Here is a 14,785-nt window from a genome sequence, read left to right as displayed (position 1 = left end):
AATCATAATTATCCACTCAACTCAAGCTTGAATTGTTGGCAAAGAAGTAATTTGGGATGATGTTAAAGGTTTGATTGGTCTATTGCCGTGTTATACAATTTGCTTAAAATTTCCAAAGAAGATAAGTTGAATGAAAGAAGACTGATATGGGACTAGTGTGTTTCAAGATTCAATTGAAATTGCCTCGTTTAGATAAGTTGATGCCTTGGACTTATTTACCCAAAAGCCGTTGAGATGGGTCATTTGTTAAAAATTATAACATTATGTGGTAAATATATAATGAGTGATGATAATATTAAGACATTTGATTAAATTTATGATGATGTCATTCTTCACTTACATAAAATAGTTGAACACATTTTACTTTCAGACTACTTAACATTTTGGTTATTGACATTTCAAGTTCACCCGAGATTGGCACGCCCACAAAACCGACCAAACAGTTTCTGTAACGGTACACCGGTTTGGTACCATAATTTCATTAGGGATTCAAAGCCTCTCAAATGGAAGAAAACCTGCAATCACACATGGTTCAATAATAATACTTGCTTCTGGCAGCAGCAAGTTCCAAAAGTCCTACTCTTCAGCATGTCAAGGTGCACACGGCCCGATTTAGTACAGTTTATGACGGAATCAGAACCGGAACCGTTTTCAACAGTTCCTAAAAATTAGAACAAGAACCGGAACCGTTTTATTATTATTATTATTTACCAATACCTTGGGCCACAACAAGCAATTAATAGGCATATATATATTCGGTAAATATAGGCACATATATATATTTTCCGGTTCTTTGTACACCCCCAGGCCATGGTCATCTCATCAACAGATAGATCAGTAGGGTTTAAAAGAATGCAAGCAAGACTCTCTTGGTTAATTGGACTGAAAGCTAATTGGGTTTCGTACCAGAAAAGTAAATTAAATTTGGCAGTCAATATAAGCTGAAATATATAGAGAATAAAATGACATCCATAGTTCTACTGACTGTTGAGAATGGTGCTGCGCAACGGATAAAGCATGTCAAACATCAATCACTCACTCTTAAGGTATTGTAATTGGCAAAACGGTGATTATCATTGTTTGTTAGACCAAAAAATAAAGAGCCTACAGCTATTTCAACAGCTAACTTGAGATGTCTCGGGCTCGTGAGAACTGGGTGAGTGATTCACCACAGGTATTTCCGCGTCCTGGTCCTCCTTTATGCTACCGTTATCTGGTTTACCTTCTGCATTGGCCACTTCAGGTTTTTCCACGTCCTGGTGGTCCTTTATGCTACCGTTATCTGGTTTAGCTTTTGCATTGGCCACTTCAGGTTTTTCCGTGTCCTGGTCCTCCTTTATGCTACCGTTATTTGGTTTAGCTTCTGCATTGGCCACTTCTTCAGGTTTTTCCGTGTCCTGGTCCTCCTTTATGCTACCGTTATCTGGTTTAGCTTCTGCATTGGCGGCCACTTCTTTGGTAGGATCGTTATCAGGATGGTCCTCCTGTCCCACTTCGCCAACGACAGACTCATTAACCTTTGCATCACCGAACTCAACAACTCCATTCTTTACACTTCCCTCTTCTTCGACAGAATTTGCAGCCCCATTAGACACTGATACTTGGGGTGGATCTTCAGGCTCCACCTGCTCTTTCTTTCCTCCCTCATTTTTTTCATCCCCCCCTTGCATCGGAACTGATTCATGCACAACATCTTCCTTTGCACCAGAAGATTCATTGATGCCTTCCAGATTCCCCAGTTTCTCCATGTTCGTCTCATCAATTTTTATCTCAGTTTTCTGCCGAGAGTCATTCACAGTATCTTCTTCCTTTGCACCAGAAGATTCATTGCTGGCTTCCAGATTCCCCAGTTTCTCCATGTTCATCTCATCAATTTTTATCTCAGTTTTCTGCTCAGAGCCATTCACAGTATCTTCTTCCTTTGCACCAGGAGATTCATTGCTGGCTTCCAGATTCCCCGGTTTCTCCATATTCGTCTCAGTTTTCTGCTCAGTGTCATTCACGGTATCTTTACCTGCAGGAGCTTCCTCAGTAACCACTACTCCTTCGTCATCTTCTTCCTTTGCACCAGAAGATTCATTGCTGGCTTCTGGATTCCCCAGCTTCTCCATGTTCGTCTCATCAATTTTCATCTCAGTTTTCTCATCAGAGTCATTCACGGTTTCTTTACCTGCAAGAGCTTCCTCGATATCCACTTCTCCTTTGTTAAGGTTCCCTGCATCCTCAGCGTCCTTCATTTCCACATCAGCACATGCTTTCGTTTCTTCTGTAACAGCTTTTCTGCCTTCAGCAGTCTCACCTTCTCCATCATAATTGTCCTTTTTCTCTCTTGCTCCCTTTTTTGAGCTCGACTTCTTTTGCTTTTTCTTAGGAGGCTCAGGTTCTGGTGTCTCTGTCGCCTTTGACTTCTCACTTATTCTTGCAGAGCGCCTTGGAGTATCACCTGTTCACAGAAGTAAAGCAGCAGATTCAAGTCAACCAATTCATTACACCACTTTTTTAGGTAATATACTTATCAAAGTCTTAATCCTAAGCATGGATTTTGCGTAAACAATACATAGACAAGCACAACCTAGGGAGACTGGTGTATACCTGTGCCCCAGTTAAATTCCGAGACAGAAAGGCTTCCAGGGTGAGATTTCAGATACTGGTCTAACTGTCTCTTATTCGTGATCTCCTCACCAGTAGGCGAAACAAATACTATATCATTCTTCCTAGGTGTCCCACTTTTCTTTGGAGTGAACTGTACACAAAAAATATACAAAGAATGGATAAAACAATAGTCAAACGCTAACAAAACCAATATGCTATATAATACCAAAATTGACACCATCTATCACGTGTTTTATCAAAAAAGAAAGAAAGAACATCTCTCTCGGGAGGCTCATTAGGAACCTTGAAAAAGAAGCAAGTCTAGGCAACGAGAAGCCACTTAGTTTAGGTTGTAAATCATATAGACTGATCACATCAAGTCATTTCTAGTCTAAAAAAGCCTTATGACATGTTGAAGCATCACTATCATTGAAGAATACAATTGATTCCCTTCCAAAATTGTGCACATGGAAGGGATCAGTAACCTATTTTTTTTTACCAAGTACACAAAAAATAAATAAAGATTTGGAGTGGCAAGGACTAATGAACTCTCTCTGCACAAGACAAACAATTAAACATAAATTACAATCTGGAAAAAAAAAACAAAAAAAGTAACAAAGAGCTAAAGTGTTATGGAAAATGGTTTAACAGATTATCTACCGACTATTTGCTGATGACAGTTCAATGATTAGTTTTGACAATTTCAATATAACAATTCTATTGCCAAATCAATTTTTGCCACTCAGAAAAATCCTCAACAATTGGGAATAAACTTGCATGAGCAAATAAAGGCAGGACGCATCTTAAGAAGTAGGCCTTACGTAAAAACTTTATTTCAGAAGCTTCTTTGATACATATTCAATAGATCTTATCCCTCTCAAAGAACTACAAGATCTCTTCACCAACTTTTTTCTCTTTTCTGTAATCCAGCGGAGTTGGGATTATGACCTGACCAGGTTTTGTTTCTTATCACCTAGGTCACATGGCACAGAAGATACAACAGAGGGCAGCAATATAAATTCATTGATCAATCTATCCACATTTCCTTGTAATAACAAGAGAAATATCTGACAATGTTTTGTTACCATATGGCCCCCTCATTTACTGCAGTTAGTGCTATTCTAAATATATATATAGGGTCACGGGCGATAAACACCCTGTGGTATGCATATAGAGTATATAACTCCCTATAGGTTTTTAAAAGTCCCTAATCTTTATTTTAGGTTCAAACAAGGGCCTATTGTCAGTGGAGAGATTAAAAACTAAAGTGCCTTTATGTATTTAAAAAAAAAAAGTAAAAAATATAATAAATGTAAAATGACCAAAGTACCCTAACCAAAAACGACATCATGTCGCATTCTTACTTCTCTCTAACCTCCTTCGCACCTCTCTCTCTACCATTCTCTGCAAAACTTAAGTTCGTGTGCCGCGTTTACTCAAAGAATCTGTTGAATCGGAGAAGACTATGTACATATCTGTGAGCCCTATGTTTATCGCTTTCCAGTCCCAATAGGTTTGTGGCCGACAATGTCTCTTCTTCTCTCTCCCTGCTTTCCCCATCCGCCACTCTCTTCTCTCATTGTTCCTCTTCTGATTCCGATACCCCTCGCTTGGCCCAAATCCTAGCATAGGTTTCACATCTTCTATACATTTAGTTTCAAGAGCAGTTCATGGTATACTGTGTATTTAACCCAAAGAGTAAAGAAAAAAATAAAATAAAAGATTTATTTTCTATGTACTGGTGTATTTGAAGACCCAAAATGGAGTAGAAGACTAATAAAATGTTTAATATGTATTTACATATATCGAAACATATATACACTATTTATATAAATACCGTCCAAAAATGGAGCTTTTTAATTATTTTTTTCACCAATGGAAACAGAGCTTCAAACGAGGCCCAGGACCGGAACTGAAAACAGCCATTGAGGCTTGATGAATCCAATTCAGCCAAATAGACTGGTTAATGTCTCCTTGTTTGTGATTAAGAGCCCAACGACCAAGCTGGTGGGCAATCACATTACAATACTTTGGGGTCTAAGCAAGGGAAACATAGTCAAGAAGAGAACAAAGGACACATGTTTTCCTATCTGTATCCATCAATATATATATTATTGGTCTTTATATGTGAGGGAGATGGGTTGCAAAAACAGGGAAATGGTGAATATGTGTAAAATGGTATAAGGGCATTTTGGGGAGACCAAAAGGGCAGTTTAGGGAATTTGTTACCAAAATGACTACTTAAATGTGATTTTCTGACATATTATACAAATTAAGCACTTATTTGCCCATTTTTTAAAACTACATACTTATATACCCAAGATAAAGGTTAGGGGTGTTTCTCTCACTTTACCCCTATATATATATATAAATATAATATGTCTAAATATGCATTATTATTACACACACGCCTAACTTTGATCAGACTCGCACCTTATTTTGTGCCTTGAGCTTAGGCTCCACAAGGCCTTTGGCGCCTTAGTGCACCTTGAGTGGTTTAACAACTATGTGGCACGCCAACATGAATTGTCACCCACTCTCCTAATCCTCAAAGCGAAGTCTTTTTTTTTTTTTTTTTCCTTTCTTTTTTCTTTTCTTTTCTCTTGTAGACACTGCCCACCAGCATCAGGCTAATAGGGGCCTAAAGTCCTTGGCATCAATGGATCCGCCCTTTTTTCAAAACCTATAAAGGAGGCATTTATACTCTTCTCAAACTGACTATACTCATGAAAATAGCATAAAGATTCTATGACCTCCTTCATGACCACCTCCCAATTCTGTTGGAGGCAAAATGTCTCTCCACCCACTCTCAATCCTCCTCTGAGATGCTAGTGAACTCTAAGCCAGCCAAGGAAGGTCACCAAAAGGAAAGGAACTTTCTTACATAGTTGTTGGTAGAACAATAGTAAATCCTTCTTTATATCTTCCTCCATTGTCAAATCCTCTCCATCAATGCAAATTTTCCCAATGTGGTTGCCCCTCCTATGCATAAAGGAGGTAAGCCACACATCAGCATTCTGTGCTCCTTCCTCCCCATAATGATTAATGCCATAACAACCCATCCTAAAAGACCAAACATCCAACGAAAAATTTGTTTCCTCCCACCTTCTCTTCCCTTCCATCAAAACTATACGAGCTTCATGGTGAGATGGGAATCGAAACATCATTAGAGAATCCAGCAATAGAGCAACCCTAAAGCCACAAGTCACCTTCCATAACCTAGATGCTCAATCTTCAATTTAAGTTATATTCCGCACCTCTAGATTGATTCTCCCAACCAAACAGCTTCTCAATGTCTCTCTCCTTCGCCATGGTCCATTCTCATCCACCTCAAAGTTGAAACCCCTACACGTCCTTGACACCTTCGTTTCTCCACTTTGAGAAAAGCTTAGGACTTAAGCTACCTCAATGAACAAATGAAGAGAACCCTTCTTCAAATCCATTTCCATACCTCCTGCATAGTTGAAATTTACAAACTCGTATTCCTTCTTGGTGGAATATGTTTTTAATTAACACTCAAATTTAATTATCAAGATCAATTAATTGTAAAATCACTTAACATGCTCAATTTTGAAAGCACTAAATTTATCAAATCGAACCTAACTCTCTAACTTCCATGTATTTTAGAAATATTTGTCTTGTATTAATATATAAACTTTAAGCTATTAAATTCAAATTAAATTACACTCCTTAAATTGTTAAAACCAAATTTGTTTATTTCAAATTCGTCCATCCAAAATAGCTTCAAAGAGTTTGTTCCAACCTTCATTTTTGTGATATCCAAAGGAGTTGGTTTGGGATGCACATGACACTAACTTGTATGCCTCTTACTTTACAACTGGAACTAGAAGATCAAGAGAGAAGCTCAAACGACTACTGAAGCTGGTTTGGGTTCACAATACACACTAACACATATTCCTTTTGATTTAACCCCCTTCCTTCCAATAATAATATATAAGAAAATTAAAAGGAACAACAACAACAACAACCAAGCACACTTGTAGGCAAAAGAGTCACCATCATCATCCACGCCTTAATCCCATAAGATACATAAAATAAACAAGGGAGCACAAGCCCCGACTTTGAAAAAGGAAAGACACTAGCAAACAATGGATTTAGTTACCATTATCATATGAAATGATAATAGGAAATGTTTAGTAGCAAACTTCCATTTTAGATAATGTATAAAAGAACACCATCTAAATGAAAAGATCGGCAAGGGACACTTCACAATCATGGACGGAGAATTTTTTTTTAACTATTAGATTGGTACCCAAGTATATTGTGCCCCCTCTAACGAATTCCTAGCCCCATCCCTGTTCACAATCATACTTCTGAAAGGACCAACAAACTAAGATAATTATTACTCCCTCTGTCCCAAAATGCATGTCCTGCATGGGGAATCCAACTTTTTATGGTAGTAGAGTTTTAATAGTTTTTTTATTATATTGATTAGAGTGAAGTTTCAAATATACACTTACTAAAAGACAAAATAGTGTTCCGTAATTAGTGTAGTTGTTTAGTTAACAGGATAGTTTAGGAATGTTATAAAAAATAGTACATTCAATTTTGGAATGGGACATGTTTTTTGAGACATCCCAAAATAGAAAGATGGACAAATATTTTGGGACGGAGGGAGTACAATAGATATACAAGCATATACAAATAAGGAATTCAAAATGCCTAACTAAACTAGATTAAAAATTTTAAACACTTGGACGTGAAACTGAAGCCCATCTAGAAAAGCCCAGTTTTTGTGAAGAGTTCCATAGATCATTATAAATTTTATTTGGCAATACTACATCAGATGGGAAAAAGATTAAGTATATATAGGCGTGTATGCAACACTACCCAACAAATTAAGCTTTTGGGTCGGAAGGAAAGTGCCAGACCTGTTTCAGTTGGTATCAGAACCAAACGCAATCCTTGATCCGATGTCACGCCTAGCACCCACTTGGGCGTGCCCAAGCAATGTTATCATAAGCGCACGCCTGAGCGAGGCGAGGTGCACAATTGAATATTTAAATTACTATTAAAGTATATTTATATTCCATATTAAAGGCACAAATGTTGTCAAAGGTGTACCTGGGCACATTAGGTGCAAGTGTTATGCCTATCTATGTTACATGGACTCTTCAAAAGTAGTGAAGTACCCGTGTCAGACACATACTACTCGAACTTGGGTATAGGATATGTGTCCAACACTTTTGGTTGGACATGTACTTAAAAAACATATACAATCATTCAATTATATTGTATTATTACTTTAAAATGAGTTAAAATCCTAGATTGAACACTATATTAGATAAAAACATTACTTTACTCTAGAAAATAAAATAAACTAATTAAGTAAAATGAATATTTAGCAATGTCCGTATGTCCTATTTAGCAATTTTACACATCCGACGCATAGATACATACCCGTACCCGACACACGTACCAAAGTCCACGTAACATAGGTGCCTATACGAGCTTGGAGCCTAGGCGCACCTTTGACAACACCGTGCCTGGGTCCAAGCAAGGTGGTCCGACAGCAAAGAGGGCATTGCATGTTCGGGTGGGGGAGAATGTTAGAGGGATCTTGTCCCACATCGGATTCGGATGAGAAAGAGATTTTTGGCAAAAACTAGTATATCAACAAAATTCAATTTTCTTATACTAAAATAATTAAAGGTATTGCCAAGACTTCAAAATTGTGATGACAATTACAAAAAGAACAATAAGAAAAAAAATTAATGTATCCCTTCAGAAGATAGAAAGATAAATCAACACACTCTGAACTCACAATATTGGGACAAATAGTCGCATAAAAAAAAATAATAAATAAATAAAAGCGAGAAGGAGAGAGGGGTGGAACCAAACTTGCATTACAATGCTACCACTTGACGCAAGAATATCCAAACCCTAATAAGAAACATGAATATGCTAGTCTAACAAGCATATAACTTAATCCATGCATAAAGCTATGTTACATAGACTCTTCAAAAGTATATGACGTACCCGTGTTGGACATGCATCACACGGACAAGGGTCTAGAATATGTGTCCAACACTTTTGGTTGAATATGCACCTAAAAAGTATATCATATAATCCAATTTCATTTTATTATTGTTTTAAAATGAGTGAAATGCCTATATTAGACACGATGTTGTATAAAGATATTATTTTTGCTAAGATAATAGAATAAAAAAAAAAAATTCCTTAGTTGATATAGAATAAATATATTAAAACAATATGAATATTTGGCAGTCCCTTTGGTCCTTCTGTTTACGAATTTGGCACATCCGATGCTTGGATACATACCCACACCTGACACACGTACTCAGGGACAGATCTAGATATTTATATTGGGTGTGTTGTGTTTGTGTGTGTGTGTGTGTGTGTGTGGGGGGGGGGGGGGGGGGGGGGGGGGGGGGGGGTTCAATGGGGGCAATTTCAAATTTTTATTAGTAGAAATGCAAAAAAAGTACAAATTTAGAGATATAAAATGCAATAACAAAAAAAATCAGTGGGGGAGAATGTCCCCACTGTAGACCCGTCCCTGCACGTACTCAAAGTCCATGTAACATAGGCATAAAGAACCAAAATGCAATGACTCATGGTCCATAGTTCCTAATATTTTTGTACCATCTAGTTAGTGAATTTTTTTCAACAATTTTTGTATTTTTCCATCCTAAAAAAATGAGATTGTAAAATATGGTCCAGATCTTAAGATGATTAGAACCGTTTTCCCTTATTAACCTTTCACATACGCCCAGTTATTCTTGGATCCAAATCCTCTGATTGCAAGCCACATAAATCTGTAGGGTTGAAAGAGTTTTAAGATCTCAAGGTATACATTCTTTTAGCTTAAACTACATATTAACAAAGCTTCCAGTGCTGCATAAAAAGTACTCCCACTCTCCGGTGTAGAGGTGTACCTATTGAACTTATTGTATCTATAAAAACAACTCCTAATAAACCAGGCAATCACCAGTTAAAGGCTGAGTGTCAACATCATGATTAGGGATGCCAACTGGGCAAGTTTGGGACAAGTATCTCTAAACCATACCCCGCCATTTTAGCAATACTTCTTCCTACAATCGTCTGAAAACTGGAGCAAGTTCGAACTTCGTATCCCGTCCCCATTTACATAGAAGATTTAAAATACCACTCTCACATCGTTACACCCCATTAAAAAAATAAAATGAAAAAAATAGATCTATATTTACTAAGAAGCATACACTTTTTTTTATATATAAATAAAATGTATTAGAAAGCAATCAAGAGGGGAACGCATCCCAAGATAAATACAAAAACCAAAGAAAAATACAAGAAAGCCAAACATAGAGCCCGTCGGACCCAAAGCACCCAAAAAGTCCACTATCTCATAATAGAAAATTTCAATTTCTTCCCATTACCGAACAAAAAATGGAACTAATAATAGAAAATTTCAGCGTCCCAATGGGGTTTCCTCCCCCTCAAAAGATCTTTTGTTATGCTCTTTCCAAATGCTCCACCAAACACAAAGGGGAATCACCTTCCAACAATCTCGAGCATGAACCCCCACCCTTTGGCCCCTCCAACTATCAATCAACTCCCTTGAAGACCAAGGCATAACCCAACGAATACCAAACAAACCAAAAATAAGGCTCCAGCAATCATAAGCCATAGGACAATGCAAATGAAGGTGATCCACAGATTCTCCATCCTTCTTACACATACAACAGCAGTTGACTATGATCTGTCTTTTCTTTCTCAAATTGTCCAGAGTTAAAAAAATCTCCAAAGCCGCAGTCCAAACAAAGGAGCCTTTGAACGCCAAACCATTTTCCACAGGAAAATAGTTCCCCAACGAGACACAGAAAAAAAGAGCGAACATCAAACCTCCCCTGAGGAGATGGCTTCCAAACCAAGGAATCAAGCCCTCTATCATCCACATCCTTACTCTCTTATCTTGTCATTACAGTTATGTTTTTGTTTATTACATACTGTGACATGTGCTCAATGTCAATATTTTAAAGAACAAGAGATTGAAGACTCTGATAGTCTGATGCATGTTCATAATGTAGTTTCTAGAATTGTCACATGTTTGCTTAAAATAAGACGAAAAGTGTGAGATGCTGGTTTAGTGTCCGATCTCCGGACTGTGTTGACCAAGTGTCCAAGATGTGTCCGTCAAGGGTCTGAAATAGTAAAATATATTTATAAATTATGGACACGTGTCTAGTGTCCATGAAGTGTTGGTGACCAACACGTACATGACACCCTCGTAAAAGTGTTCATACTTCCTAGTGTATATATACACACACACATAATAACACATAAAAGTGCAAATTGAAGACAAGTTTCCAACAAAGCTTAAAGATCTTGTTTATACTAATAACATTTTTTAATCAAAAAGATAATTTAAAGTAGTAAATATTAATAGTCTAGTTTATATATTAAGTTCCAAATTTCCTTATGTGCTCATTTGCTCATGTAAGACATCCAAAGCCCTTCACCTATCAGTCTACATCCCCACAATACATGTCATCATTTTTCTTTGACTTCTATTTTTTATTTTTTATTTTTTATTATTATTTGGGTTGAGGAGGAGGGGTGTGCGTGTGTTGTTGGGGGGAACATAACTAATTATTTTGCTGATCTTTAGGAGAGATGAGTTTATGGTTTTTATGTTGTTAACATAAATTATGATCCACCACTCTATGTTAGCTTTTCTTATGTTTATTACTTATTGAAAAAGATAATCATAGATGCACTTTAATAGAGCAAGTTATGATTCTTGCAGATGGCAACCAAATGTCAGCAAATTGTTAAGTGTTTTATTTTTCGGACAAGACTTGCCGACTCACCGGTGAGTAAGTCATTTAATGTGATCCAATTACAAATGCACACATACTCTGCAATTATAAAATCAAGAAGTGATAAATAAGGAAATCAGAGAGGGTGGCTAAATTTATTCCAAAAAAATTTATTGTCCTTAATTATCACTTTTTTGAATTAGTAATTGTAGGTTATGTGTGCATTTGTAATTGGATCACATTAGCCCGTTAGTAGGGATGACCTCTCATCGGTTAGTAGGTGCGTGATCCATTGAGTTTGGAGGGTGGTCCATTGGCCACCTCAGATGGGCACTAGAGGGCAGCAACTTGTCTGGTTGGGACACACTATGAAATATTAGTACCCATCTATAATACACAATTATTTTCTTATTGACTAAAGTTTTCAAATCTATATATATTTAATTCTTTAGTTAAAAACTACAGATACAACATGTGAGTATATAGAAGAAGAAAAAGGAGAGAATAATATAAATCAAACTATGAAAATTAGTTGACAAATGAAAGAGGATAGCTATTTACAAGGGGGAAAAAATCAATTTACAGTGAAAAAATTCCTTCAGACATACTAACGAGTAACAATGATTCTTAATTGTGTGACCTAATCACCTAAACAAAGATATATGTTCACATATGCTAACATATGCAACCACTTTATACATATACCATCTTTGCAGCAGCCTAAAAATCATATAATATGTGCATGCATTATTGCCTTATAGAATTATAAACCCAGGTCAAGTTTCCAACAAAGCTTAAGATCTTGTTTATACTAATAACATTTTTTTTATTAAAAAGCTATATATATTTTTTATAAGTAATTTTTTAATTATTAATGTAATTTAAAATAGTAAATGAAGTGTCCAGTTTTCATTCAGGAAAAAAAAATAGTCTAGTTTCTATATTAAGTTCCATTTTTTTTTTTGTGTTCACCACTAGTCTACATCCCCCACAATAATAATAATAATAAAATAATATATATATATATATATATATATATATATATATATAGTTCAGTAATTCTCTTTGTTAATACTTTAAGTTATTTGTTAATACTTGAAATTGTTCATTAATACTTGAAATTGTTCACAAAACACAGAGCAAAACAAACAGCGAGAAAGACCTAACGATTATAACAATAAATTGAAGAACGCAAACAACTGAAAGTAAATTAGGGCAGAAAACGGTAGCGAGAGGATTAGAGTTGGAGAGCAGAGAACAGAGAAGATCGAACCTTCTTCGTCCAGCCACTCGGAGCAGGAAGATCGATGGCTACGACGACGCCTCGAATCTCCTGTTCGTTGTTGGTGTCCATCTCTTCTTTGCTCGCCATTTTCGAAAGCTTCAACTCTTCCCGCCCGCGCTCTCACTCTCTCTCTCTCTCTCTCTCCTCGAACGAACTCAAAAAGCAAAAAATAAAAAACAACTGCGCGAAAACGCTCTCCTCTCTCTCTATATATGATTCATAAGACTAGACGCAAAAGTAAGACTTGGACGTCAAGGAATTCCATTAACTGGATTGGAATATGTATGTAGGCGTCCGTAAATTAACTAGTTTGGAATGGGTGATTGGAGTCCGGTACGGTGAATGGATCGTGGGCTGTTTCGTCATCTTGCTCCATTCAGTCTTCTTTCTTTATTATTTTCGTTCTTATATTTTATGTTTCTTTTAATGTCCTTTTTTATTTATTTGTTTATTTTCGAGGCAACTTTCTGTCCTAATAATTATTTGTTGCATTAATTCTGTTTTTTCAACACATTAAATCAAAACAAATTGTCGATAAATGGGTTTATAAATGTTTTGAAATTTAAATGAATTTTTTAAAAATGAGTAAATTTTATATTTTTAAAAGATTGGGTTTATAATTAGAAAAATTAATCCAGATGTTTCTTAAGAAAAATAAATAAATAAAAAGAGATGTTGATCAATGTCAGATTAATTGTAGGACTCTCTCAAACAAGTCTTTTAGTGGATTTTTACTGCTTAAAACGATTAGGACTCTTATTTGGATGTAATTACTAATTATGGATGTTTTAGTGATAAGTATTTTTGTTTTTATACAACTAGATTTCCCATTATATTTAATATAAGAACGGTACTGGTGGATAAAAGTTTTAAAAAAATATATCTGATGTGCTATTTACATATTTATCCTCCAATAATTGAATCATATTAAAAGAAGGAAAAAAAAAAAAAAAAAATGGGAAGGATATCTGTATAAGCAAAAGACAAAAATGCCCCAATCTCTTTCTCTCCCTTGCTTGTAATGAAAAGCACTTTCCATTTTACCTATAAAAAAAAACGCACTTTCCATCATGGATGTCCAAATGTCAACAACTATGTATGCTTCAATGGAGGGATGCCGAGGAGGGAGAACAAGACGGGTGGGAGTTAGATGTTATTAGGGAATGTGAAATGATGCTCGCGGATTCTGAATACGGGTTAAAGACTCCTCCAAACAACACACATTAAATATTACTTTTTTTTGGTAATTATATTTTTTTATAAACAGTATATTTGGTGTGAAGAAAGTTTTTGGTGAGCAAAAAAATTTTCTACACGCCAATCATTAAATTACGAGTAATGATAAAGAGTTCGACAGACAGTCGGATACATCATTTAATTAATTTTATGTAAATAAAGGGAGATGTCATCATGACATCATGATGATGCCAGTCTTCACTCATAATCATTGACATGTTAAATTATATCTAACCAATATCGCAAACCTTCATTTCTCCTTTCCATATGCAATAACACCATTCTTCTACGTATTCTCAAAGTTTCTAAAACCACTTTTATCCTGATTTGAAGTTTCCTAATACAATAATACATTGGACCAATATATTGCAGTATTTGGTCATATCCATTCTCATCCAATTCTTAGTTACTTTGACCAGATGAATCTTAGCATGAACTAATTTAGTGATAATTGATTGATTGATTATACCAGGAGCTATATATATATATATTTAAATTTGTGTGTGAGGGAAACTTATGAATTTCAAATTTGCAATTGGGCATGACCGTTGAGCTTCTCGATGATAGTCTAAACACCGAGGACAGTTTTGTGAATGCTCTCCTTTCCTAAAAAAAAATCCTTATCCATTCGAGAAATAGTTTTGGATGATTGCGATGAAACATCCACCAACCATCTCAACGTTTCAATAAATCAATGTTAATTCCCATAATATGAAAAGCATGAAAAAAATATTTTAATTTCTATTGATAACAATATTTTTTGGGGCATTAAGAGTTTCTAGAATCAAATATTAATTAATATTAGGAAACATTATATATATATATATATATAAGTTAATTTTTGGAAGCTTCAAATACGGAGAAAAGTGGTTTTAAAAACTTTAAATAC

At 35.7% G+C, this 14,785-nt stretch overlaps 1 protein-coding gene across 1 annotated transcript; it reads right to left on the bottom strand.

Moving 5' to 3' along the window:
- Positions 1-898: 898 nt before the first annotated feature.
- Positions 899-12,859, bottom strand: LOC132268253 (methyl-CpG-binding domain-containing protein 10-like). The gene is made up of 3 exons (XM_059769074.1): positions 12,649-12,859; positions 2,593-2,743; positions 899-2,443 (listed from the first exon to the last, which is right to left on the bottom strand). Exons 1-3 carry the CDS (start codon positions 12,745-12,747, stop codon positions 1,116-1,118), a joined length of 1,578 nt encoding a protein of 525 aa, XP_059625057.1. The 5' UTR covers positions 12,748-12,859; the 3' UTR covers positions 899-1,115.
- Positions 12,860-14,785: the final 1,926 nt, after the last annotated feature.

Source organism: Cornus florida, unplaced genomic scaffold (genome assembly GCF_030987335.1).
Source record: "Cornus florida cultivar Cherokee Brave unplaced genomic scaffold, ASM3098733v1 CherokeeBrave_3.0.0_Hap2_Chr08, whole genome shotgun sequence".
Taxonomy (NCBI): Eukaryota; Viridiplantae; Streptophyta; class Magnoliopsida; order Cornales; family Cornaceae; genus Cornus; species Cornus florida.
The sequence above is the reverse complement of the archived record's forward strand: the minus strand, read 5'-3'. Positions and strand labels throughout refer to the sequence as shown.